Here is a 21,256-nt window from a genome sequence, read left to right as displayed (position 1 = left end):
GGTATTGGCAGGGTACCTACCTAGTTAGATCAGGCATTCCACTTGAATTTATCATGCTTTTCCACGGCTGTTGTTTTGCCATGGATGAACCATAGCAGCTCATGTCGCAGTCGTCTTAGTTGGAGAAGGCAATTTCTCCCACCCTAACGGCCGCAATGTGGAGAACAGCCATGGAGGGGCAAGAGGCAGTTGCTCGGTGTCCAGCAATGACGTGAATTTCATCAACAAATCGATCCTTCCACAATTGAATGACATGTAGCTTCCGTAAATTTTCACGCAGTCATTTCTTAAGATTCATTGCGCCGAGTGGTGTGCTTTTTTTCAAATAGATCGCTGTCGAACTTACTCCTGCTTTCAATCTAGTCTAGAATAAAAACAGAAGACAGAGAGAGAAAGGGGAAAAAAATCGTCTCTCAACAGCAAATCAACCCCTCCTCGACTCGACTATCTCTTACCTACGTACTACCTGAGGTGTCTTCATATCTCTTTGGACACCGCACTGGCTAGGAAATCTTAAGAAAAAGGAACACTACATCCCGAGTCGCTATCAAGCTTAATCGCTCTAGACGCAGCAGTCATGTCGCGGCAAATAAACCAACCCTCCAACCAGATCAAGCTGACAAATGTCTCGCTCGTGCGACTCAAAAAGGGCAAGAAGCGCTTCGAGATCGCGTGCTACAAAAACAAGGTGCTCGAGTGGCGCTCCGGTATCGAGACGGACCTGGACAACGTCCTTCAGATCCCCAATGTCTTCCTCAACGTCAGCAAGGGCCAGACAGCGCCCTCGGCCGACCTGGCCAAGGCCTTTGGCAAGGACGTCCCCGTCGCCGACGTGATCCTCGAGATATTAAACAAGGGAGACATACAAGTCGGAGATAAGGAGCGGGCGCAGCAGCTGGAGCGCGTCCATAACGAGGTCGTCGGCATAGTGGCCAGCAAGCTCGTCGACCCGAGAACCAAGCGCGTCTACACCACCGGCATGATAGAAAAGGCCCTGGACATGCTCAGCTCCCAGGCCCACACGCAACAGCAGCAGCAACAACAACAAAACAAGTCAGCAGCCGACGGCAAGACGGAGAGCAGTAGCGGCACCGCCACGCCGACCACCGCCGCGGCTAGCGAGAACGGAGAGGCCGCCGGCGGCAAATCCTCGAAGCTCCTCTGGACCGGCGTTGTCACCACCAAGAACGCAAAGCTCCAGGCTCTGGAGGCCATGAAGGCACTGATAGCCCACCAGCCCATCCCCGTCGCTCGCGCCAGAATGCGGCTCAGGATAGCCTGCTCCACGAGCGTACTCAAGCAGGCAGTCAAGGCTCCCAAGACTGAGGATGGCGAGCAAAAGGCCCCTGGAACAGTGAAGGACAAGATATTGGGCTACATAGAGCAGGTTGAAAACCAGGACGTGGTTGGCTCGGAATGGGAAGTTACCGGGTTTGTAGAGCCTGGAGCGTTCAAGGCTGTCTCCGACTTCATTGGGAACGAGACCAAGGGGCAGGGCCGCGTCGAGGTTCTAGATATGGCAGTCACGCACGAAGACTAAAAAAGAGCCCAAAAAAAAGAAAAAAGAAAAAAAAAGAGCTAAAAGGTGTCCATGCCGCCATGTTATGAGTATTCAAGAAACCAAACACAAGTTTACCGGAACATATGACCAGCGGTTGGATATTATCAGCCCCCCTTCACTGACTTGGATAGAAAACGTCGACAGTCTTCCTTCACAACGGAAAATCTCGGACCATGACACAGGTGTTAAAAAAAAAAAGATGAACCTTTTAATTTCATTGCATTGTCGCATTTAGTCGTCCCCGCAAAAGAACCTTGATGAATTTAGTCTACCTGCGTGCTCAGTGGCTGTAATGCACGCAGAGCAGTCAACAGTGAAACCATCCGTAACACGCCCGACCGCCCGCAACAATGAGATTGAACGCCAAAGCCAGAGAACCCATCCGACAGGCCAATGATCCCCAAGCCCATGATGCCCTTTTTTGTGTTTTGTTTCTTTAACCACCCTTCTTCTTGGACACACCGACGGTCCGTCCTCTCCGGCCGGTCGTCTTGGTGTGCTGACCACGGACACGGAGGCCCCAGTAGTGACGGAGACCACGGTGGGCACGAATCTTCTTCAGACGCTCCAGGTCATCACGGAGCTTGGAGTCGACACCGTTGGCAAGGGTCTGGGAGTCCTTGCCGTCGACGATATCGCGCTGACGGTTAAGGAACCATGAGGGAATCTTGTACTGGGTGGGGTTCTGGAGAATGGTGACAACACGCTCGAGCTCCTCAGAGGTGAGCTCACCAGCACTAAGAGAGAAATAGTATTAGGATTTTTGTGGATTTGCGAAAACAGATTTCTGTTGCGGGAAATTGACATACCGCTTGTTCAGGTCGACATCGGCCTTCTTGACGACCAGGTTGGAGTACCTGCGGCCGACACCCTTGATCTTGGTAAGAGCGTAAACGATCTTCTGCTTTCCATCAACGTTTGTGCTAAGAGAGAAACAATGTCAGCTATTGTTGCTTCCTGAATTGATTGCTCATATGTCGTTCTTGGTCTTGTCCATCTGCCAAGAGTGCTTCATGGGAGCACGCCGTCGATCTCAGGTGTTCGCCAAGCCCACACACAGCGCTTGCGGTTCGCCATTTCACGAAGGGGATGAAAGAGCAGAGCAACGGACGCAGGGCCAGTCGTGCCGCGCTAGTGCGGAATTTTCGAGTATCGCCAATTGTGCGCGGGTTATCATTCGATGATGCCAATAGAAAACTCCCGACCGACGACAAATGAGCAAGCCTGAGCAAGAGGAGAAACCTACTTGAGGAGACGCAGAATCTATTGAGATAATGTCAGCGGATGTTCGTGATTTGTGCCAGACGTGACGTCCTCAAGTCCCCAAGCGCAACATGTTTCTACGCCCAAGTAGACCAACTGTGCTTTTGGGACCGGAGCGAAAGAATGGCTTCTGTACTTACGAACTGGAAGTTCGACTTCTCGCCCGACACCAACGACATATTGGGCAACTGGGTTGTTGATGTTGCCTTTGAATGGTTTCTGGTTTGGGTATGTCGCGAGGGGACGAAATCTGGGAGCTTGACAGAGACGACGACAATAGTACCCGCCGCACTCTGAATTTACCCTAGTCACGTGTGCAGTGTGGGAAAGTGGCCAGGCCAAAGCGGGGCTTTTTTGGGAGGGGCTGCAATAAATATGGGGACGTCAACACCGAGCACCAACAGAGGTCTGGATAAAGGATCAATGATGGTGACGCCGGTATCAGTCTTGTTCAACCCATCAGTACATAATCGTATCACTTGAGTATTTAAAGTTAATTCTGAATGAGCTTGTGGATAACTTAATACTGTCTTGATTTGGAACTCAAACCTCTTCCTTTCTCGTGAGAAATGTAGTTCATTGATCGCCCTTGACAGTGCTTGACCTGCCGCATGCCAAGTGCCCAACCTCGCTTCAGTCTCGGAATGGTGGCATCTTTCCTGATGGTTATAGGAGCCACTGAGTTACCGAATGTCAACGAACTGGGTCGGTAGCTCAGTGGTAGAGCGAGAGATTGCAGCGCACCCGCAATTATCTCTAGGTCTCGTGTTCGATCCACGATCGGCCCTTCGCTTTTGCATCATTGACCTGTGGTCATGTCGAATTGCTGCTCTTGACTCGTTGTTGCTTTTTGCCAATGTCAAGAACTCGGCTTGGTAGGTGGTGGATCGCTTACTTAGGTCACGTCTACGGAGTAGTGTGCCGAAACAACTTGAGCTTAATTAGCCTTCAACCACATGAGGAAAAACAGCGGCTCTACAAATTCGTCAATCCCAGACCTGACAGATTCACTCCATCATATGGGCTGAGCACAACAAACATGGGAACCTCCAAGGTACCAATCCGTATCTAAGCTGCCAACCGCTTGGAAACATTAACTAGGGTTCTAGCAAAATGCTTCATGGCATTGAAGAGTCTATAAAAGGATTGCGGTGACGGCCACTGGATATGGTGGTCGTCCAAGGCAATCACTGTAACCAAAAGGCATCGCTCAATTGAGTCCCCCGAATCATCCCGGGTAACAAACATCGGGGGTATCACAGATTGGGAAGCTGTTCAAACTGGGTATGTCGAGCACAAGGATTCATTCGGCTTGGGTTGTCCCGGGAAACTATGCTTTTCCCAAGCCCAAGTCACACGCTGCGCTCAGCCTGGGTTATTTATTTGTCGCCCAGAAGCGCCTCGACTGCTACGATGTCTGCTGATGGGAAACTGTTCGATCTTTTGGCGAAGAGCTTGGTTGCTGCTGTTGCTGTTATGTAGATCTCAGTATTATCCAACCCTCCCCTGTATCTGACTTGATTTCTACATGGGGCGCGGAGGACGGTTTCGAAGGTGAGTGTTATCCTACTTGTGGAGAAGCTTTCGATTATGGATGATTGGTCCAGTTGCCTTGCAAGGGATAAAAGTTCAAGATAAAACCACGGCAACCGAAGCAGATGCAGTCGGACTTACATCTCGGCTGTCTCTCTCGCCCAGCCTTGTTGGCCGGCTATAGACTGGACAATCTCTTACTTTGGTGCTGAAGAAATGTCTAATTACTGGATTTGATGGCTGCCCGGGACAAAACCTTCAGATAACCTGGTGCCCTAGAACTGGGAGTCCACAACAAGGTTGCCTAGGCCCTGGAGGAAGAAACACTACCCGCACCCGAAAGGACGGTAGACGCTGGATCAGCAAGTATGTGTACATGTATGCGTCTTCAGATAGGACTGGTCCAGAGACCCCTCAAGGCAGCACGACGCTCTGGCCGAAGATGTTGCTGAAGAGGATACTGTAATGGAAGACGAAAGATTCGACCGCCTCAACTTGTTGGCGTTGTGCAATGCGCCTCAGTGCTGTGCTGTCAAGGCTGCAGTTTTGTAGCCATGACGAACAGATTTGGTCATGTTGTTTCAATAACAGACCTCGGCGTATACTTTGCCAGCCCCCAGCTGATGCTCTTATAGACACGACTATGTTCGGGGTGCATGCCTGACAGAAGTAAGATTTCACATGGCAATGGCAATGAACGCAGCTGAAGGAGACAAGTGCCCGGTACCCAAGCATGGATTCCGGGATAAATCGATAGGGCCAACGCAGAAAGACTCATAGTTGTCGCGAGAAAGCCCGATAACAAGGTCTAGTGTATATAGCGGAACGGCGTTAAATAATTTCACCCCGCCTGCGACCCCATGATAGATGAAACTGTGAATATTTCGCCACCAGAAAGCGACGAGACAAAAGCTTTTTGATATTAGGCACACACGGGCTTTGACTGCCTATGCGCAGATGCCTAAGTGATTTGCATCATGATGGTGATTTACCTTGGCAAGACAAAGCGGTGCAAGCGGTGCATAAGGGCACAGAAAAGCCCATCTCCATGGCGTCGATGATACGTCTCGAGGATTCGGCTGTTACCCGTGCCGCCAGCTTTTCGTATCGAAAAGGCTCGAAATAAGCGAGGACAGTGAAGTATGTAATCGTTTCTTGTGAGGTTCCGTCAAGATGCATTATAGCAAACAATATGGAATTACTTCGTCATGCACCCAAATACGCCCTTCGGTGAACTTGAGACGAGCTTCGAACTATGTGTGCCCCTGAATGTTTTTGTATCTCATTGCCGAGGATTGGTGCCGAGACACGGTCATATAAATGCTTGTTAGATTCATTCGGCTCTAGATTGGGGTAGCAAAGAAGAGGAGGCCAAGTCCACGGCAGATGAGGAGGAGAAGATTAGATTGTTTACAAAAAAAAAGAGAGAAGAGAGGAAAAAAGAAAGAGTAAAAAAAGCCTTAGAATTTAAAGTGTAATCGGGATTTCTCTGTGAAGTCCTCTCTTCCCAAGTCGGGGTAACCAGGAGATAAGTTAGCACCGTTCCGATGTTTCTGTACCTGCATTTGCCAAACATCCATGTTGATATCGAACTGGCTCTAATTGACCATGATGTAATAATACAGAGCCCCAATTTTCTTCTTTTTTTTCGGCCGAGTTCTTGCGGTCACTTACTTTGTGTCTGTCGATGGCTGATTCATTGTATAGACGTACGTCTCTCTGCCTTGGAATTCGGTGGATTAGTGCCCAGACTCGGCGGACCGCTCCGCGCAAGCACTGTTGAAGAGCCCGACTGATCCCGTGCGACTAGCGCCCGAAACCCAAACGGGCCCGGACAGATTGGCATAGCGCCGTCTTCCATCACCGGCCGGAATGCACTGCTTCTGATAAAGACCAAACTTACAGTGCGGTTTTGACATCCCTGGGTGGATTTCATCCGACGTCAATCATAGAACTTGATTGCTACAGTGCCCGACGACGGAACAGTTGAGGTTTTGTGGACCCAACAGAAAAACCTCATGTGAGCGCCATAACCGCCCCTCTTACTCGCGTTCCTCGATTGATCTTATCCCCCCGCATTTTCCCTTTATGGCTCTCTCCATCCGTCATTTTCGTTGGCATTGGCTTTTCATCAACTAAAAACCCGCCTCGCTGCAGTAGTACCTGCCGTCTATATCTGCATACCTCGGGTGCTTACTAGGACCGCACGAACATTGCACGAAAAGAATTCATATTACACGCTGCCCAAGATGAGCGCTCAGCCTATACCAGTCTGGCTTGACTGTGACCCAGGCCACGATGTAAGAAGCCGTATAAGCAAAGATTCCCTGGCTCGGTTTCGGCGGGGTATACATATATCATTCAACTTGACAATTTAACGACTGACTCTTTCACGCCAGGATGCTTTTGCCATACTTTTGGCCGCACACCATCCCATGATAAATCTTCTGGGCATTTCAACCGTGTTCGGCAACGCATCTTTAGAGTGAGTTTATGTAGCGAATTTTGGGTGAAGCTTATATGAAGATTCACGTCACATACCTCATATATATGTCTAAATCTTGAACCCAATCTTCAGAGTAAAACACCCAAATGGCTTACACGCAAAACACGCCCTAGGAAAACAACATACAACGCCACATCACTTCTCGCTGCCATTGGCAAGCATGATCAAGTGACGGTTTACCCAGGCGCCGCAAAGGCCCGGTCTCGGCCACCAGTTCACTCTCCAACCGACATCCATGGAGAGTCTGGTATCGATGGCACTGACCTGCTTCCCAAGCCGCTGAGGGCTCCAGATAGGTCAATCTCTGCAGTCGACGCCATGGCCAAGGCTGTCCTGGCTCAGCCCGCAGGTACTCCGTGGATCGTGGCGACTGGATGCCTCACCAATGTCGCCGAGGCTGTCGAGAAGTATCCCCAGCTTGCGGAGCACGTTGCGGGCCTGTCTTTTATGGGAGGTGCCGTGGGTGGAGGCTTCACTACAGCCGTGTCGGGACAGGTCGACGGTCTCGAGAGGATCGGGAACAGGACCCCCTGGGCAGAGTTCAACATCTTTATCGACCCGGAGTCTGCCGACTTTATCCTCAGCAACGAAGTTCTGGCTCAGAAATCCACCATGATCCCCCTTGACGTGACGCATCTGGTTCTGGCCACGAAGGAAGTCCAGCAGCGGCTGCTTCATGGCGACGGAGGCCCCGTTGAAGCCGGGGCCAAGGGCAGGACGACACTGCGCGTCATGCTCGTTGAGCTTCTCAACTTCTTTGCCGAGACTTACAGGTAAGAAGAAAGTGGACAAACAAACCATGGTGATAAACAAGCCATCGCGGTGAAACAATGCAGGGCAGGGACTTTTGCTAACACATCATCCACCCGCGCAGAACTGCCTTTGGCATCACAGAGGGTCCTCCCCTGCACGATCCAGTGGCTGCCGCCATAGTGTTGCAGACCTTGCCTGAGGAATACCGGATTCCATTTTACGACTTCGACATTGCGAGGGATGGAGGGAAGCGCCATGAACGCTTCTCCGTCAAGGTCGTCACCGAGGGCACCTACGAAGATGCCTATGCCGGTGCGCAGACGGGTCGCACCATCGCGACTCTGCTTCCCGAGGGTGCACAAGGCGTTGCGATACCGCGCGGGCTGGATATTCCCAAGTTCTGGACCGTGATCGAGGAGTGTATACAGCGGGCCGACAATCTGAACGCAAAGTCTAGCGCGGGAGGTCCGGGTGCTTGAGCGATTTCGGTCATGTATCTGACATGGGCCCTGGATATTTTGCTACTTCATCTGGCCTGTGGAAAATCCCGGAGCTAGTTACGGACACCTTAGATGGATAGACTATTAGATCTAGATATAAACGGCGTACTGTACTCTAAGGAATCTCCATGCAGATATCTAATGCTATCATAGCACGCAGCACTTATGAATGCTTCTGCCAAGTGCATAGATGAGGAATAGTTATCGAAATGTGACAATAATTCTAGCCTGTATAATGATGCAATGACTATCGACCATTGCATGGATATAAGATTATAACATAAAGCAGAGCATCTGGAAGTCTTGTTTACCTTGTTCCACCAAACATGCATAGGCCTCGTAAGTTATAACCCAGCTTGGGCATTGTGGCAATGCGTGGAAGACAATCATCCCGTGAGAAGGAACTAAGAGATGTACAACGGCATTCCGGCAACTTTACGGTTTGCAAAGACAGCAATAGTCATATGTGGAAATTCTACATCCTCTAGATGATTTCTCACCAAAAGTTACCGACGTATCAGTGAAAACTCACACGCCTTTGTATCTATTGTATATTATGGAAGCAGCCAGGAACATCTACATCGATATGCCCCCTTCAAAATGCATAGTCACTCAGGTTATAGCTCGTCCCTACACGACGAATATGTCTGAAGCAAACCATACCGTAGCCAAGGCTGAAAAACCTTCCTAGTAAGCATCTGGCATACTTTCTCTTGTTCATAGTTGACCCGCAACCACACACACACACACACACACACACACAGCCCTGCCACATCATCGCTATTGCTTTTTGCTTTCATTTTACACTACTTTTTCCTAAAAATTCGGGGGTTCTCATTTAATCTCCGTGGATGTGCTTGAGCCCGGTGGAATGGCGATCTCCTTAACTACGGTAAGATGGGTTTGCCACATACACCGACTAATGCGACCTGGACGACGGCTCCTGACAAAAAAAAATATATATATATATATAGAAAGAGAAGCTCCAACTTGATCCTGGGAGACTATGGCATCAGTTGCGTCCGGTTTTGGACGCGTGACCTTTGAGCAATTTCCAGAAGAGCCATGGTTTAGTAGACCTACCAAGCTACCTTCGGCAGCCCGGGCAGATCGGCAAGCCTTCCCAGAGCGCCACAAATCTTTGCTCCCTGGACCGCCGCCACTAGCCAAGTCTGTAAGCAAAGAAGCAATCATGTGCCCCATATCATGCAATTATAAGTGGCCACGGGCCCCATTGTTATGATCCAGACAAAATCGCTACCAAGGGAATGAATGTCAAGATATCCACAGCTCGGAGGTCGAGTAGTCAAAGCTATTGCCCAATACAGCAAAGCCTATAGGTGACGACGAGCAGGGGAGCGCCTGGATGTTCCTTTACAATGTCCCGTGTTTTTTTTTCTCACTACATCACTCTTGTCACTCAACCCATGAAGGGGGATCGTGGGTGTGGTCCGGCACGACATCGATCAAGCCGCTGCCAGCATCCGGAACAATCATCACGGGAGGGGCAGCGCTTGCTGTGAACAACATCAGACGATAATCTGAGATCGACTGGAGTGGGAAATCAGGGATCCTCAAGATCTACTTTGGGGGGCAGGCTTGTCAAGTCAGATATTGCAGCCGTAGAGCCGTCCCGGTTGCCCGGGAGATTTCAATAAAAATCTCCAAAGTGGCCAGTAATCAGGATTCTTGTGAAAAAAAAGACACTGAGATGACCTCTTTTTTTTCCTTTTCTTTTCCCCCACATGTCACTGCCGGGTAAAACAAGCACGGTAAAAGACCGGAGAGAAAACGTGATTTTCGTCTAGCGGACTGGGAGGGGGGAGAGGGGCTTTTCCGAGGCAAAGGTCCCCTATTTTGGCAAATGGGACAACTTGGTGTCAATCTCGAGCAGCTGTGTGTGTGTGTGTGTGTGTGTTTTTTTTTTTTTTTTTTTTTGCGATTAGCTTGGCACCCGGTGGTTGGAAACAGTAGCTCCCTGTGACGCACGAAGCCTGGAAGGCAGCACGACCCTGATCTCATGGGGAGCGAGATACTCTGGAGCATGGGAATCTCCGGGCCGAAGGAGCCTGTTCTCCCCCTGTCAATTCCCTGCTTTTCAAGGAAAGCAGGATGCGTGCTATATCGTCGATAATATCGTTCATTCGGGTGAAGTCAGTCGGCGGCCCGGTTTGAGAACAGGATTTTGATGGTGTCATTAATGGATGCAAGGTAGTCTAGACCCTTTCCTGTTTGGTCTTTCCTGTTTATGCTAGCTGGCTGGTCTTTTCACCATGACAGCATTGATCAAGACAACAACAGAAAGAGATCCGAACTCTGGGGTTGCCGAAGGAGGTTTGGCGGAGGGAGGGGCCGTATTGTAGGGCATTTTGGCTAAAGGCAGATCAAACAAATGCCGTGAAGGGTGGTGGTCCACCCTCTGCTGTGTCTGGCCTGATAGTCTGGTCTGGCCTCTCAAGAGCCCACAACGGTGACATAATTGGTACCGCCGGCTTGGGCAAAGTTGGAATGAGAATGGAAAGATGGGGACGAGTGAAAAAATGCCAGGGCTGAAAATTCACACTGAACTTGACTCGATCTGAGTGGGGCGTGGTTGTACAAAATAAGGTAAGTATGCGAGAATACAGCAGCACTGGTTAAAGTTGCCTGGCTCCCTTGAAATCTTATCAATGCTCCTTCCTTCTGGTCTGTTTAGCGTTACATCTACATAGTAAGACGATCAAAAATTAAAATTCTCCACACAGGCTGAGATTGTCTCGCGTAAAAGGACGCTGGCTCGCAGCGCCTACAATTTGATGTAATCAGGTTGGGAAACCTACTTCGTACAAATCTCTTGTGCCGATTTCTAAGCAAATCGATTGCTGCGCCTACAACCCCTAGATACTTTGTTGCCATGATATGTCGTATTCAAATGCGCATAGTATGCAAATATGTCGAAGCATTGATTTCTTTCTGTATTTTTTTTCTTTCTTTCTCCTTTTATTTTCCATTTACTGCGTTGCTTGTTCACCAACTGGTCACTCCTTGCTCAACAGGACTTTCAAGTTCCCCATCGTCAGCAGTTTGATCGGCAAATAACCGACTTCTACAAGGCGACTCAATGGCACTATAGCTGCTATCTTGGAGTGTCTTCCACTTGTCGGTTTGGAAACAGTCGCTCCCACCCGAAGACATTGCCCAGTCGTTGCGACGTTGTCTTGCCTTGCAGAGAGTACCATGGCTTGGGAACCCGGCTAGGATCTCAGATCAGTCTGAAGTCTATTAAGGCTGGTCGTTCGTCCCAAGTTCGCAACTGCGACGCGGTAACTACCAATTATTTGCCCAACAGTAGCGCCAAGCGATCTCGTTCGTCTCATCTCGCCCAAAATACTACGTCACTACGAACTTTAAGGCAAGTATCGGGGCTAGCTTAAGAACTAGACCCAGATGAAGCGAAGAATCTAACCCAGCCTGGGCAGGTAGTAAGCCAAGCCGTGGGTCGCCAGGCTTGAACAGTACATACAAACAGTGCACTCTGACGTTATGGCCTTGATGGCAATTATTAGGCCTTGTATACACTGGCCGACATATCCTCATGCTATCGTGCCGACATCCTAATTGCTTGTACGACAGAAAACAAAGGGCGTCTATTCGACCATGGCTCGAAGAATCTGTACCTGCAGCTAGCTAGGGCCTAGTGGCAATCAAGCGGCATCTTGAAAAGATGGGATGAAAATTGTCCTATGAGCTAATCTAGCATCCGCTTGCTCGGCAAGTTGGTACCTGCATACGCCGGATATTTAACAGCATCTTCCACAGTGAAAGGCCACCACCCTCGAGGTTAACATATTTTGCTTTTCCCTCGGTACAAAAGTCGGTCACATGCGTCAACCCGGCGGGTCTTTACTTTGGCATAAGCCGGCGGCACTTGTGCTTGTTTAAATCTCGATGCAGTCCAGGCACATCCATTGCAAACAACAACAAAGCAAGGGGAAGAAATCAAGACCCCGCGAAAATCGTATCTTGCGTATCATGACTAACGAGGAAATGAAAGGAGTAGCATTACTGCTGTTTCTTCTCCACCGGTCAGGGAAAAAAGAACACAAAGCAAAAAAATAAAAAGCAAAAAAAAGCAAAGAGACAAAAAAAAGATGCCCCTGGCGTTGCCTTCGTTCATGCTTACTACAGTAAGGTAGGTATTCAAGCGCTCACAATGTGCTTCGTGCGTTCAATCTATCCCATTGAGGGCTCAAGTACTATGCCAAGGCCCAGATCGGCTCTTCCGACTTGGCTGGAACCAAAAGCCGATCGTTCTTCCGACACAGACAGGGCTTTGACTTACTCGGCGTATACATATCTCTCGTCACATTTCACTCTGCAGGCGCATCGACAATGCGACGTAGGGCCATTGGAATATAAGGATTCTTGGCGACACATCGTCGCGCGGCTGCAGGACAGCAAAAAGACACGTCAAGACTTCCATCTCTGGGATAGCAAAGCATGCCTGATAGCCGTGGTTGGCGTTACGCAGAAGAGAGTTGTTGTCCATGCTTCCGTGGGCTTGGCCAGCTCCAATGCCTGCATGCTTGGCTGGGCTTGAGGGAGGGAAGAGGGGCGTACATTAACTGATCAGCCCCTGTTTTAATGCTACCCACGTCCAGGGTGAGTACCATGGTCTTCTCATTCTCGCCTCGCACGGCCACACTCTTCTCTTTGGTACACTGTAGGTACCCATGGCGATGGTTTGCTCTGTACATTGATTCTCCCCGCTGTCATGTTTTGTCAATTTTGGCTCAATTTGGTTGTACCCCCATGCCGATAGAAATTTCCAGCAGACTTGCTACTAGTGAACCATAAGCAGCAAATTAACGATGATAAGGACGAATCGGAGGCAAAGGCAGCAAGCAGCTCAGGTCTGCCCTATTCGGCAATGGTCCCACCCGGCTCTGTTTTCCGTAATGCTCCAGCCAGCGAAGCGACAGCAACACGCACCCCAGTATTCCCCATGCGATGATGTTCCATTGATCCCCCACTGCGGTTCCCGACGCTCATGGGGGTGTGGATCGATCGTGCAAGGGAAAGGGCAGTAATACTTTTTTCTTCTCTCTTTTTTTCCTGCCTGCTTCCCATACATTTTACTTTCCCCAGAAATTGAGGTGTAGAACTTAACACACCTTTGGCTCGCCTGGAGCCTGCATTACACAAGATCGCTCTCGGCGTCGAGGCGGAATGGGACGACGACGTGTAGATGTTAACATGGGAGGCAGGCCAGGCCCGGTCAACCACTCGGGCTACCTTTATGGTTCTAACTCGGATGACCAGGTCGGCTCCCCGCCCTCTAATCCTCCTAGTCAGCACAAGTCGACCGCAACTCGGCAGCGTAAACGCATGACCCAGAGTTGACGTAGTTGCCCAGATCATCTCGGGCTCTCTGCTGGGAAAGCGAGGTAAACATGCACTGTACACCGACTCTATTGCTTGGATATGGCGGCGGCTGTATTAGACAAGTATCCGCCCGACTTGCTGTGGCAGGTAAGGCGGTAAGTGGCTGGGTATTCCAGAACAAGCTGGCTTCGGCGCCTGGTCTAATTAGTGGCCTGTCTATTGTAGGTACGTGCGGGAGTGCTAAGTCGGGTCTTTTCTGGATCCCCAGCATAGACCACCCTTGCTCCCTTGACACCCATCATGCGCCATGATGGGATGGGGGATTTTTTTTTTAATTTTTTTTAATTTTTTACCTAGACTATGCTTGCTGCACATCAAATCGGTTAATATTCCAGATTGACTGCCCCTGGCCAGGCAAAGATGACGACGGAGGGTAGGTTGATGCCTTTGTGCCAGAGTTTGTCGTCGACACCCTTTCATCTATATCGGTGAGCCCGATAATGACACTTCATTACACCTTTTACCGCCAGAAAGTTAGCATTGCTGTTTCAGGACGAACCAACCGAACAAAGACCCGATTCTTCCAAGTTGGTTGACATGATAGCCAAATCTGAAATAACCATTTCCCTACAGGCATTTTGAGCTGGTCGAATGTTGAATTATTGACAAGCAGATTAATTACGGGGGGTGGGGGGTACTCGGCGCAGCGGAGACAAAGAGAGACGGGCATCGCATCTCCCTTGTTCCCAGCTTCAGATCAGTGACATCGTCCCCATTTTTTTTAACCTAGCCTCTTTTGCAACTTTCTTCTTGGTCTGCCTCTCCACACTCGCAGGCCGACATGATCTGCGATCCTCGTCCGTTGACTCGATTAGACGAACCAGGGACGCGGTTGGTTTGTCGGTTGACTTCTTCTTTAGGCGGCTCACCTGGGCCTGCATCACATATATACTACTTTCTGTGCCCATGATCAGCAGGTCGATGGTAAATAATGCTGCTCTTGATCATATATGTTGTGCTTTCAAAGGGAGCTCGGGCAGTATCCTGGCCCATTCACGGTCGCCGGCACCTCCTTGTCTGGCAAGCAATCATATTGAACGCATATCGGCGCTAAATAGGACTTCATTATCTGCCCTATTCTTTCATCTCTTTTACCCTTGCTTTTTGCACCTTTCTTGCTCCTTTCCCCTGCCAAGCCGGTACCTTAGACGCCAAAACGACGAGGACCGTCCCTGGAATCCGAGATCAGTGGCTAGCCTCTCACACCCCACTTGGGACCGAGGGATAATCGAGGAGCACCACAGTCCCATTCCCTGCTCATGTGGCGCTGCTACGGGATCAGGTCCGAAATCTTGAAAGTACGGTTCGGATCTGGTATCGATTTGCTTGGTGGCCACCGGGCTTACATACTGTGTGTGTATTTGGCAAGCAAAAACCAACTTGCTACCTGAGATACCCTAGAACGCATGAGTGGTAAGATCCATATGTCCACCTCCTGGAGAGGCGCCTCCTTACCTCACGATAGCCTCTCCATCCATTCAATTCCTTTGACAGGCCTTTCCTTGACCTGGACCTCTCCTGCATACTCAATTATCCAAACAATGGTGTACTAGCAAGGCTACTACCGGACAAATTGAGTGTGGGGTTTGTTACCTGGTGGCCCAGTGCAGTGGCGTGCGTTATGGCAAGTGCCCGGTCCCCAGGAATGCTAATAAGATACTGGGATCACCGTCCACCTTGCCTCGTGATCTCCACAATGTATTAGTTGTGAGCCAGGTTGGCATTGGGCTTCTTTGGCCAACAACAAAAGTCGTCATCTCACACAAGTATTTGAGATTCGGTTTTCGCTTAGCCTACCTGAATAATAACAATCCATCCCCAACACAGCAAAAGCCGTCGAATTTGAATCATTCGTCCTCCCTTCTCCAAGCCAAAGGATAACCTTCCCGCCGACCGCCTCCGCCCGGTCCCGTCACTCGTTCTGCTGCTCCCACGCTCGTTCCGCCATCACCGGCCGTTGTCGAATCTTTCCGAAAGCATACATAGCTTCATACAGACATACCCTGCACACAACCAAACCGAACTTGAACTCGTTGTTTGTGGAAAGGGTCTAAGATTGTCTGCTGTGCAGCAACTTTCCAGTCAGTCGTTCGTTCAGATTGGTCTGCAGCAGGACTGGAGGTCAAGGGGTAAAAGGGCGTGTGCTTCCAGTTCTTCGGAGGGTGGTATCCTCAGCTTCCAAAAACAGCACACACCAATCAATCTTGGGGGCCCTAGACGCAGACGGCAGCCGCTCTCGAGCAACACACATCAACGACGAAAATAAAATAAAAAATAAAATAAAATAATCGGCCACAACCCAACCATCCATACGACCATCGATCCACGCACCCCTGTTCGCTGTCAACAAGTACCTCTCGAGGTACCCGCGGGCCAGGACAATCCAATTTAACCACCCAGAGGTTGAGAACCAAGGGAAAAACAAAACCCTACCTCTTTTTTCTTCTTTCTTTTTTTCTTACGCAAAAACTGGATACGGAATTTTTCTTCGAATCGGTTTTTTATTTATTTTTCTATTGGAAAAACCCCAAACCTTTTACCCTTTTGGGAGTCCCGCATACTGCTTCCTCGTCTATCTTCTCGAGGCGGGATTGCTCACTCTGCAGGTCCTGCGATACATACATTAGTTTATATCCAGTCGCATGGTTCAAACATCCCCGCCAGGGCCCAGTTGAGAGAACCCATGCAAGCAAATCGTAAGTAGGTTCCTTACCGCCGCCCAAGTCGATTTGACCCAAGTCCCACTCAAAACGAAACATGCCTTCTCTGCCTTACCAAACACCCACCATTTGCAGCACTAGCAACCTCAACATCCAGGTTCATCCCATATAGCACAAGACTTGTATCCTTATCACAACTTCCCCTGCCCGGCAACAATGGTGATAACACCAGCAACCCGAACCCATTATCGAAAACATTACCCTTTTCCATCATGTGTTGACAAGCTGTTGACCGGCCAGTCACAAAAGAAAGATTTTCCCTTCCTCCTAGCCCATGCCCTGTGCACGTCTGGTACGTACAGCTTCGCTTCGTTAGCTCGGTTGATCCCTTTTGGCCATTGCAACCATCCATGCATCCCGCTCGCACCTAATGTGCCACACACGCCCAAAGTAATAGTGCCATCCAGTTGCTCCCCCATAAACTCGCGCCCGCAGTCGGAGAGTCACTACTACACACCCAGGCCCATTCCTTAATAGCCCGGAAAACAGGAAATTCAGCACTCGCAGGCTTGATATCTCAAGTGCCGTGCGTGCCTGGACAGCCTGCATTTCCTCCTTAACCCGCCGCATCGCCATCACTCAAGAGTGACCCTTGTGCCGTTCCACACTCCGCCAGAACCTCATCATCCTCCTCCTTCTCCTCCTCAAGACCCCTGTTTCGCTGGCAAGTACACCCAAGGCTACGTAGCTAGGCATGTATGGAGGCCAACCAGCCAGCCAGCCAGAACCGCCAAGTCTCGTTGTGGGTGTATTTCTGAGCCGTGTCACCCCGCAAACCCACAGCCCTCGATTGACGCAGCCTGAAGTCTCGCTACCTGTCTTTCGCGCCTATTGTTTCCCAGGCCGCCCTGTTCGCAGGCTCACTCAGAGGCTGCACCGCATGGCACAAACAGCTCCGTTTCCACACGCCCTTTTCATGCCCTTGTCTTCCCGCTCTCCAAGTTGTCAGTCTAGTCACCTAACGCCCTGTAACACATAGAAACGTCCAATCTAGGCCATCTCCACCTCAACCAGGACAGCAACAACGACGGTCCCCATTGAGGACTTGATGAAAGATTCGCCATAGTCCATAATTCCGCACCCGAATTTATGCGACATTATCTTGTTGAATCCATCTCAACCATCGATAACTCGGTTAACTGTCTCCAGTCACACTGACTCAAATCGCCGATTTCATCTTATCCTCGTCTGCTTGATCATTTTTGGAACGCCTGGCCGACAGTTGCCCAAAGGACAAAAAGCATTAAAGGTTACACAAGAGCGTGTGCTTGGCTATTTCGGTTGGCCCCATTACCCGCTCAACCAAAGAAAAAAAACCAGTGCTTGAAGGTTAGCTCGTAAGCCCTCTGCTTCTGCTTTTGCCTCAGGTAATCAGCAGAGAGAGAGAGAGACCAGGTTCGGGAAGCGAGGTGTGCCAAAAAGAATAACCAAAGAAACACTTTGGCTCACCTGGGCACTTCGACAAATCAAGGCCTTGTCGAACAACGATAGCCTGACAGCACACCAAACGTTCTGAACAGATAGCCGCTCTGGAATACTGTCTCGGCGCACACATCACATAATCCTTCTCCGGCTCTTTCCACCCGTCCCCTTTTCTTGAACAGTTCTGAGAGCCGGCTCTTTCATGGCAGTCGTTGCTTCGCCGCATTCCCACAAACAATTGGACCTCAGGGGGTCAGGCCACAACACCCGTCACACGCCACACTCGCCAGGACTGATGACAGAGATAATGTCTTACCAATATCCACCGCCGCCTTCCAACGGCACTGAAATGGGACTACCGCCCTCCGGTTATATGCCTGCATATGATGGCCTTCCACATCCCGAAATGGGCCTGAAGCCCGAGTACGACCATAGCTACTCACCACGGGATCGCCATGATACTTTGGCCAGGGCACTGAAGTTGAAGAGGGTCATGTCCACTCCAAACGTCAGGCAGGAAATGCCACCACCAATGCAAGCCCCGCCAGCATTTGGCCAGCAAAGGCTTGACGAGCATTCCAGTATGCTCCAGGATGGAAAGAAAAGAAACAAGCTAGGATACCATCGCATCTCTGTTGCCTGCAGTAAGTGTTTTGTTCGGTCGGTCGGTAGCGGGCTTTTTGACATTTTTCGAGGGGCTCGCGACGCTTGCGCATACGGCAAAAGACTGACAAATCTCGCCTCCAAAACTTGCAGACCATTGTAGACGCCGAAAAATTAGGTGCATAATCTCCTCGGATGACCCTGAAGGTCGCTGCATCAACTGTATTCGGCTCAAAAAGGTGTGCACCTTCAGCGCTGTAGATACACAGCCCGCGCCCGAACCTAGGGGGAAGGCAGGAACTCGATCGGTGTCGATGACCGGAAAGCCCAGCTCTGCAACTGCTTCGCCAGCGATACCCCACACAGGGGGACACCAGGGAGAGATGTATCCCGCACATATTGGTATGCCGCCAATGCCGCAAATGGCACCATCGCGAACCCTGAAAACAGCCGGTGATGCTTTCTCCCCGGATAACAAACGTAAGTGGATGCACAAAACTTTCGAAGACGCACCGATATGAACTGTCTGACCGGATACCCTCGCTTCCAGTACCAGCAGCTTTACCCACAACCCGAAGCTTCGAGTACGGACACAGCGGAATGACGAGTTGGATGGGGCCAGATGGAAGCCCCAACACAACTAAGCCGGGCGACTTGGGATCCAACTGGAGGCCTTATGCGCAGGAATCTCCAGTCACGCCTGTGACATTCTCACCCTACAGCGCTCACGCTCCCACCCCGTCCACAACATGGTCGCCGACAGCCACGGATCCCGCCTCACGCGACGATATGCCTTGGTCCTCTTACCCGCCGCCGCAGCCACGCTCAATGTCCTTTGGCTCCGATGCCATGGGCAGCCCACAGAACCACCACTCTCAGCAGCAATACCCATCGATCTCCCAGATGGCAGGGTCTGGCTCGCGTCAGTACGAGCGCAAGGCATCAGCGACAATGCCGACCGACATGTACCCCCCACCGATCGCTACCGGCGTCGAAGTGATTCCGGGCACGACGGCGCTTGATCATGGCGTCTCGCTCTCGGCCGGCGCAGTGCCGCCTGCGAACTACGGCACATGGCACCACCCCTCGTATACGTATGCCGCCAAGCCAGACGGCACCTATCAGAGCTGGTACGGTGAGAACGGTACCTCTCAACCCCTGGGCTCCGATGGGCAAGTGGTCCACCCGGCGGCCGGCGAGAACCAGCAGCACGCTGGAGCCTTGTACTATCCTTCTCGATAACAAATCTTCGAAGAGTATAGCGGTGAGGTAGGGGGACAAGTTCGACCTGCGCTTTCATTGCTGTTGTGTGTTTGCCTACAGGTGGTTGAGTGCCAAGGCAAAACCGTCTGTTGCGGGTTTCGTCTTCTTCGAAGTGGCAAGGAGATCAATTTTGCGCTCCCCAGTACGAAGAAAAAATCAGACTCGAGCGAATTCTGGATTCGGAGCCACGTCTTGTTTGGGAAGAATACGGGTTTCGTTGGCCATGGCGTCGTTGGAGATCAGGGTCTAAGCGCGCCACAACGCGCCACCCCTGGATATGAAACACGTCAAATTCTGAGCTATACCAGGATCAACCACTTCAATCAACATTTGGAAACCGCAACACCTGGAAACGTCCTCGCGAGACAAGGTAGGGGAGGGTCGGACAATCTTCTAAACATCGGGGTCAAAATTTCTCGGCGCAGGCGGCTGGAAGGAGAGGCCCGACAAGAAAAGAAGTATAGGGAGCTTTTAGAGTGGGAGCATGTTGAGTTTTGCTGAGCCCTGCATCTATCTGCGCCGCGACTTCTTGGTTCCTTCCCGAGACAAACCAGTTCGGCGATCGAGATTGGTGGAACACTTTTTGTCACTTTGTGACCAGACCTTACGGGGGACAGCAAACGGATCCAAAAGTCTGATGAACCCAGCCTAACCCTCAGACTTCCCCATTGGAACAAAAAGGTTGCGACCGGTCTTCCAGGCGGAGAAACAATGCAAAAAAATCCGGCGTGCGACAGAGAAGACACATTCTCAGGACATATCAAAATTTGCCTTTACGCGTCCCGTTCGTTGATGCGACGGTCTGTCAGTTGTCACATATTGGGGCCCCGCGCTCGAGACAAACGGCAAGCCGAGCGTGCGCTTTTTCGGTTCGGCTAGCTGCATGAGGCGCGAGACAGAAAAATGCCCCGAAAGCTGAGTGGGTGAGAACTTAGAAGAAGGCATCGCCCCGGAGGGCGGACGGGACGGCATGGGAAATATATACATACACGGCTTACAACACCTTAATTCCCCCCTGCTTGTTTGGCCTGGCTTGGTTTTTTCCGTGTTTTTTCTCTTCGACATTTTTGTTTTATTTGATCTTTCTTTCCATATAAATTTTTTCCACTTATTCATTTTTAGTTTTGTCTTTTTTTGAAGATTTGCTTTCTTTCTTCTTTCACAACTTTGGATTTGCGGACTCGCTTGCTAGGGGTTACTAACTGGCAAACAGAAAAAAAAATGGGGTTTTGGACCGAAAAACAACAAAACAAAAGGGGGACAAAAACTCATCAGAAAAAGTGCAAACGCCCTGTTCACAACTGCACAGACATGATAATGGATGATAGAAAAGGGGTGGGAAGAGAAGAGTATACGAGGTGACGTTATCTTTGTTAACTTCTTTTCTTCTTTTCGATTTTATTCGTCACCCATCAATGTTACAAACGAATATCTGCCTTGCTTTTGGATTATCTTTTTTTTTTTTAGTTTTTTTAGAGGGAGTTATTTTTTAGTCCTCTCTTATCATTACTTTGTTCTTCTGCTCCTTTCTCGCGTTCCTCTCTTGGTAGCTCTAGAGACAAAACCAGAGAGATTTTACCACTCTATCAGTCAATGAGCCATATTCTGAGTGGATAGCTTTGTTGTTCGTGATCCATGTGCATTGTAATGATTTACTTTTAATTCCTCGTGCACATATAAAGAGTCATCATATTGTCGACTCTTGATT

At 50.2% G+C, this 21,256-nt stretch overlaps 9 protein-coding genes and 1 non-coding gene across 10 annotated transcripts; 6 read left to right on the top strand and 4 right to left on the bottom strand.

The window, feature by feature from the left end:
• Positions 1 to 222: 222 nt before the first annotated feature.
• Positions 223 to 1,767, top strand: MGG_05662 (shwachman-Bodian-Diamond syndrome protein). Its single transcript, XM_003710512.1, has one exon. The coding sequence runs from the start codon at positions 578 to 580 to the stop codon at positions 1,538 to 1,540; it is 963 nt and encodes a 320-aa protein (XP_003710560.1). The 5' UTR covers positions 223 to 577; the 3' UTR covers positions 1,541 to 1,767.
• Positions 1,539 to 3,109, bottom strand: MGG_05661 (40S ribosomal protein S18). Its single transcript, XM_003710511.1, has 4 exons — positions 2,965 to 3,109; positions 2,808 to 2,824; positions 2,371 to 2,484; positions 1,539 to 2,298 (listed from the first exon to the last, which is right to left on the bottom strand). The coding sequence occupies exons 1-4, from the start codon at positions 3,001 to 3,003 to the stop codon at positions 1,998 to 2,000; spliced, it is 471 nt and encodes a 156-aa protein (XP_003710559.1). The 5' UTR covers positions 3,004 to 3,109; the 3' UTR covers positions 1,539 to 1,997.
• A 418-nt stretch (positions 3,110 to 3,527) lies between these two features.
• MGG_20093 lies at positions 3,528 to 3,612 on the top strand. The gene has a single exon. It is a non-coding gene; the product is annotated as a tRNA-Cys (tRNA).
• A 1,159-nt stretch (positions 3,613 to 4,771) lies between these two features.
• MGG_16439 (uncharacterized protein) lies at positions 4,772 to 6,323 on the bottom strand (the record flags this gene model as incomplete). Its single annotated transcript, XM_003710510.1, has 3 exons — positions 5,350 to 6,323; positions 4,951 to 5,017; positions 4,772 to 4,895 (listed from the first exon to the last, which is right to left on the bottom strand). The coding sequence occupies exons 1-3, from the start codon at positions 5,534 to 5,536 to the stop codon at positions 4,772 to 4,774; spliced, it is 378 nt and encodes a 125-aa protein (XP_003710558.1). The 5' UTR covers positions 5,537 to 6,323.
• Positions 6,324 to 6,453: 130 nt separating this feature from the next.
• Positions 6,454 to 8,280, top strand: MGG_05660 (uridine nucleosidase). Its single transcript, XM_003710509.1, has 4 exons — positions 6,454 to 6,657; positions 6,757 to 6,842; positions 6,977 to 7,636; positions 7,738 to 8,280. Exons 1-4 carry the CDS (start codon positions 6,607 to 6,609, stop codon positions 8,093 to 8,095), a joined length of 1,155 nt encoding a protein of 384 aa, XP_003710557.1. The 5' UTR covers positions 6,454 to 6,606; the 3' UTR covers positions 8,096 to 8,280.
• Positions 8,281 to 9,122: 842 nt separating this feature from the next.
• Positions 9,123 to 9,456, top strand: MGG_16438 (uncharacterized protein; the record flags this gene model as incomplete). The annotated part of the gene is made up of 2 exons (XM_003710508.1): positions 9,123 to 9,290; positions 9,445 to 9,456. 2 exons carry the CDS (start codon positions 9,123 to 9,125, stop codon positions 9,454 to 9,456), a joined length of 180 nt encoding a protein of 59 aa, XP_003710556.1.
• A 512-nt stretch (positions 9,457 to 9,968) lies between these two features.
• Positions 9,969 to 10,484, bottom strand: MGG_16437 (uncharacterized protein; the record flags this gene model as incomplete). Its single annotated transcript, XM_003710507.1, has 3 exons — positions 9,969 to 10,010; positions 10,106 to 10,207; positions 10,389 to 10,484. The coding sequence occupies 3 exons, from the start codon at positions 10,482 to 10,484 to the stop codon at positions 9,969 to 9,971; spliced, it is 240 nt and encodes a 79-aa protein (XP_003710555.1).
• A 2,993-nt stretch (positions 10,485 to 13,477) lies between these two features.
• Positions 13,478 to 14,138, top strand: MGG_16436 (uncharacterized protein; the record flags this gene model as incomplete). The annotated part of the gene is made up of 3 exons (XM_003710506.1): positions 13,478 to 13,705; positions 13,838 to 13,913; positions 14,114 to 14,138. Exons 1-3 carry the CDS (start codon positions 13,549 to 13,551, stop codon positions 14,136 to 14,138), a joined length of 258 nt encoding a protein of 85 aa, XP_003710554.1. The 5' UTR covers positions 13,478 to 13,548.
• Positions 14,139 to 16,053: 1,915 nt separating this feature from the next.
• On the bottom strand, positions 16,054 to 16,471 carry MGG_16435 (uncharacterized protein; the record flags this gene model as incomplete). Its single annotated transcript, XM_003710505.1, has 2 exons — positions 16,054 to 16,149; positions 16,316 to 16,471. The coding sequence occupies 2 exons, from the start codon at positions 16,469 to 16,471 to the stop codon at positions 16,054 to 16,056; spliced, it is 252 nt and encodes an 83-aa protein (XP_003710553.1).
• On the top strand, positions 16,341 to 21,184 carry MGG_05659 (uncharacterized protein). Its single transcript, XM_003710504.1, has 4 exons — positions 16,341 to 16,552; positions 17,240 to 18,326; positions 18,439 to 18,765; positions 18,836 to 21,184. The coding sequence occupies exons 2-4, from the start codon at positions 17,885 to 17,887 to the stop codon at positions 19,525 to 19,527; spliced, it is 1,461 nt and encodes a 486-aa protein (XP_003710552.1). The 5' UTR covers positions 16,341 to 16,552; positions 17,240 to 17,884; the 3' UTR covers positions 19,528 to 21,184.
• The last annotated feature ends 72 nt before the right edge of the window (positions 21,185 to 21,256 follow it).

The sequence above is a fragment of the Pyricularia oryzae genome, chromosome 1 (assembly GCF_000002495.2).
Source record: "Pyricularia oryzae 70-15 chromosome 1, whole genome shotgun sequence".
In the NCBI taxonomy this organism is placed as follows: domain Eukaryota; kingdom Fungi; phylum Ascomycota; class Sordariomycetes; order Magnaporthales; family Pyriculariaceae; genus Pyricularia; species Pyricularia oryzae.
Note: the sequence above shows the minus strand (reverse complement) of the source record. Positions and strands in the feature narration are given on the sequence as shown.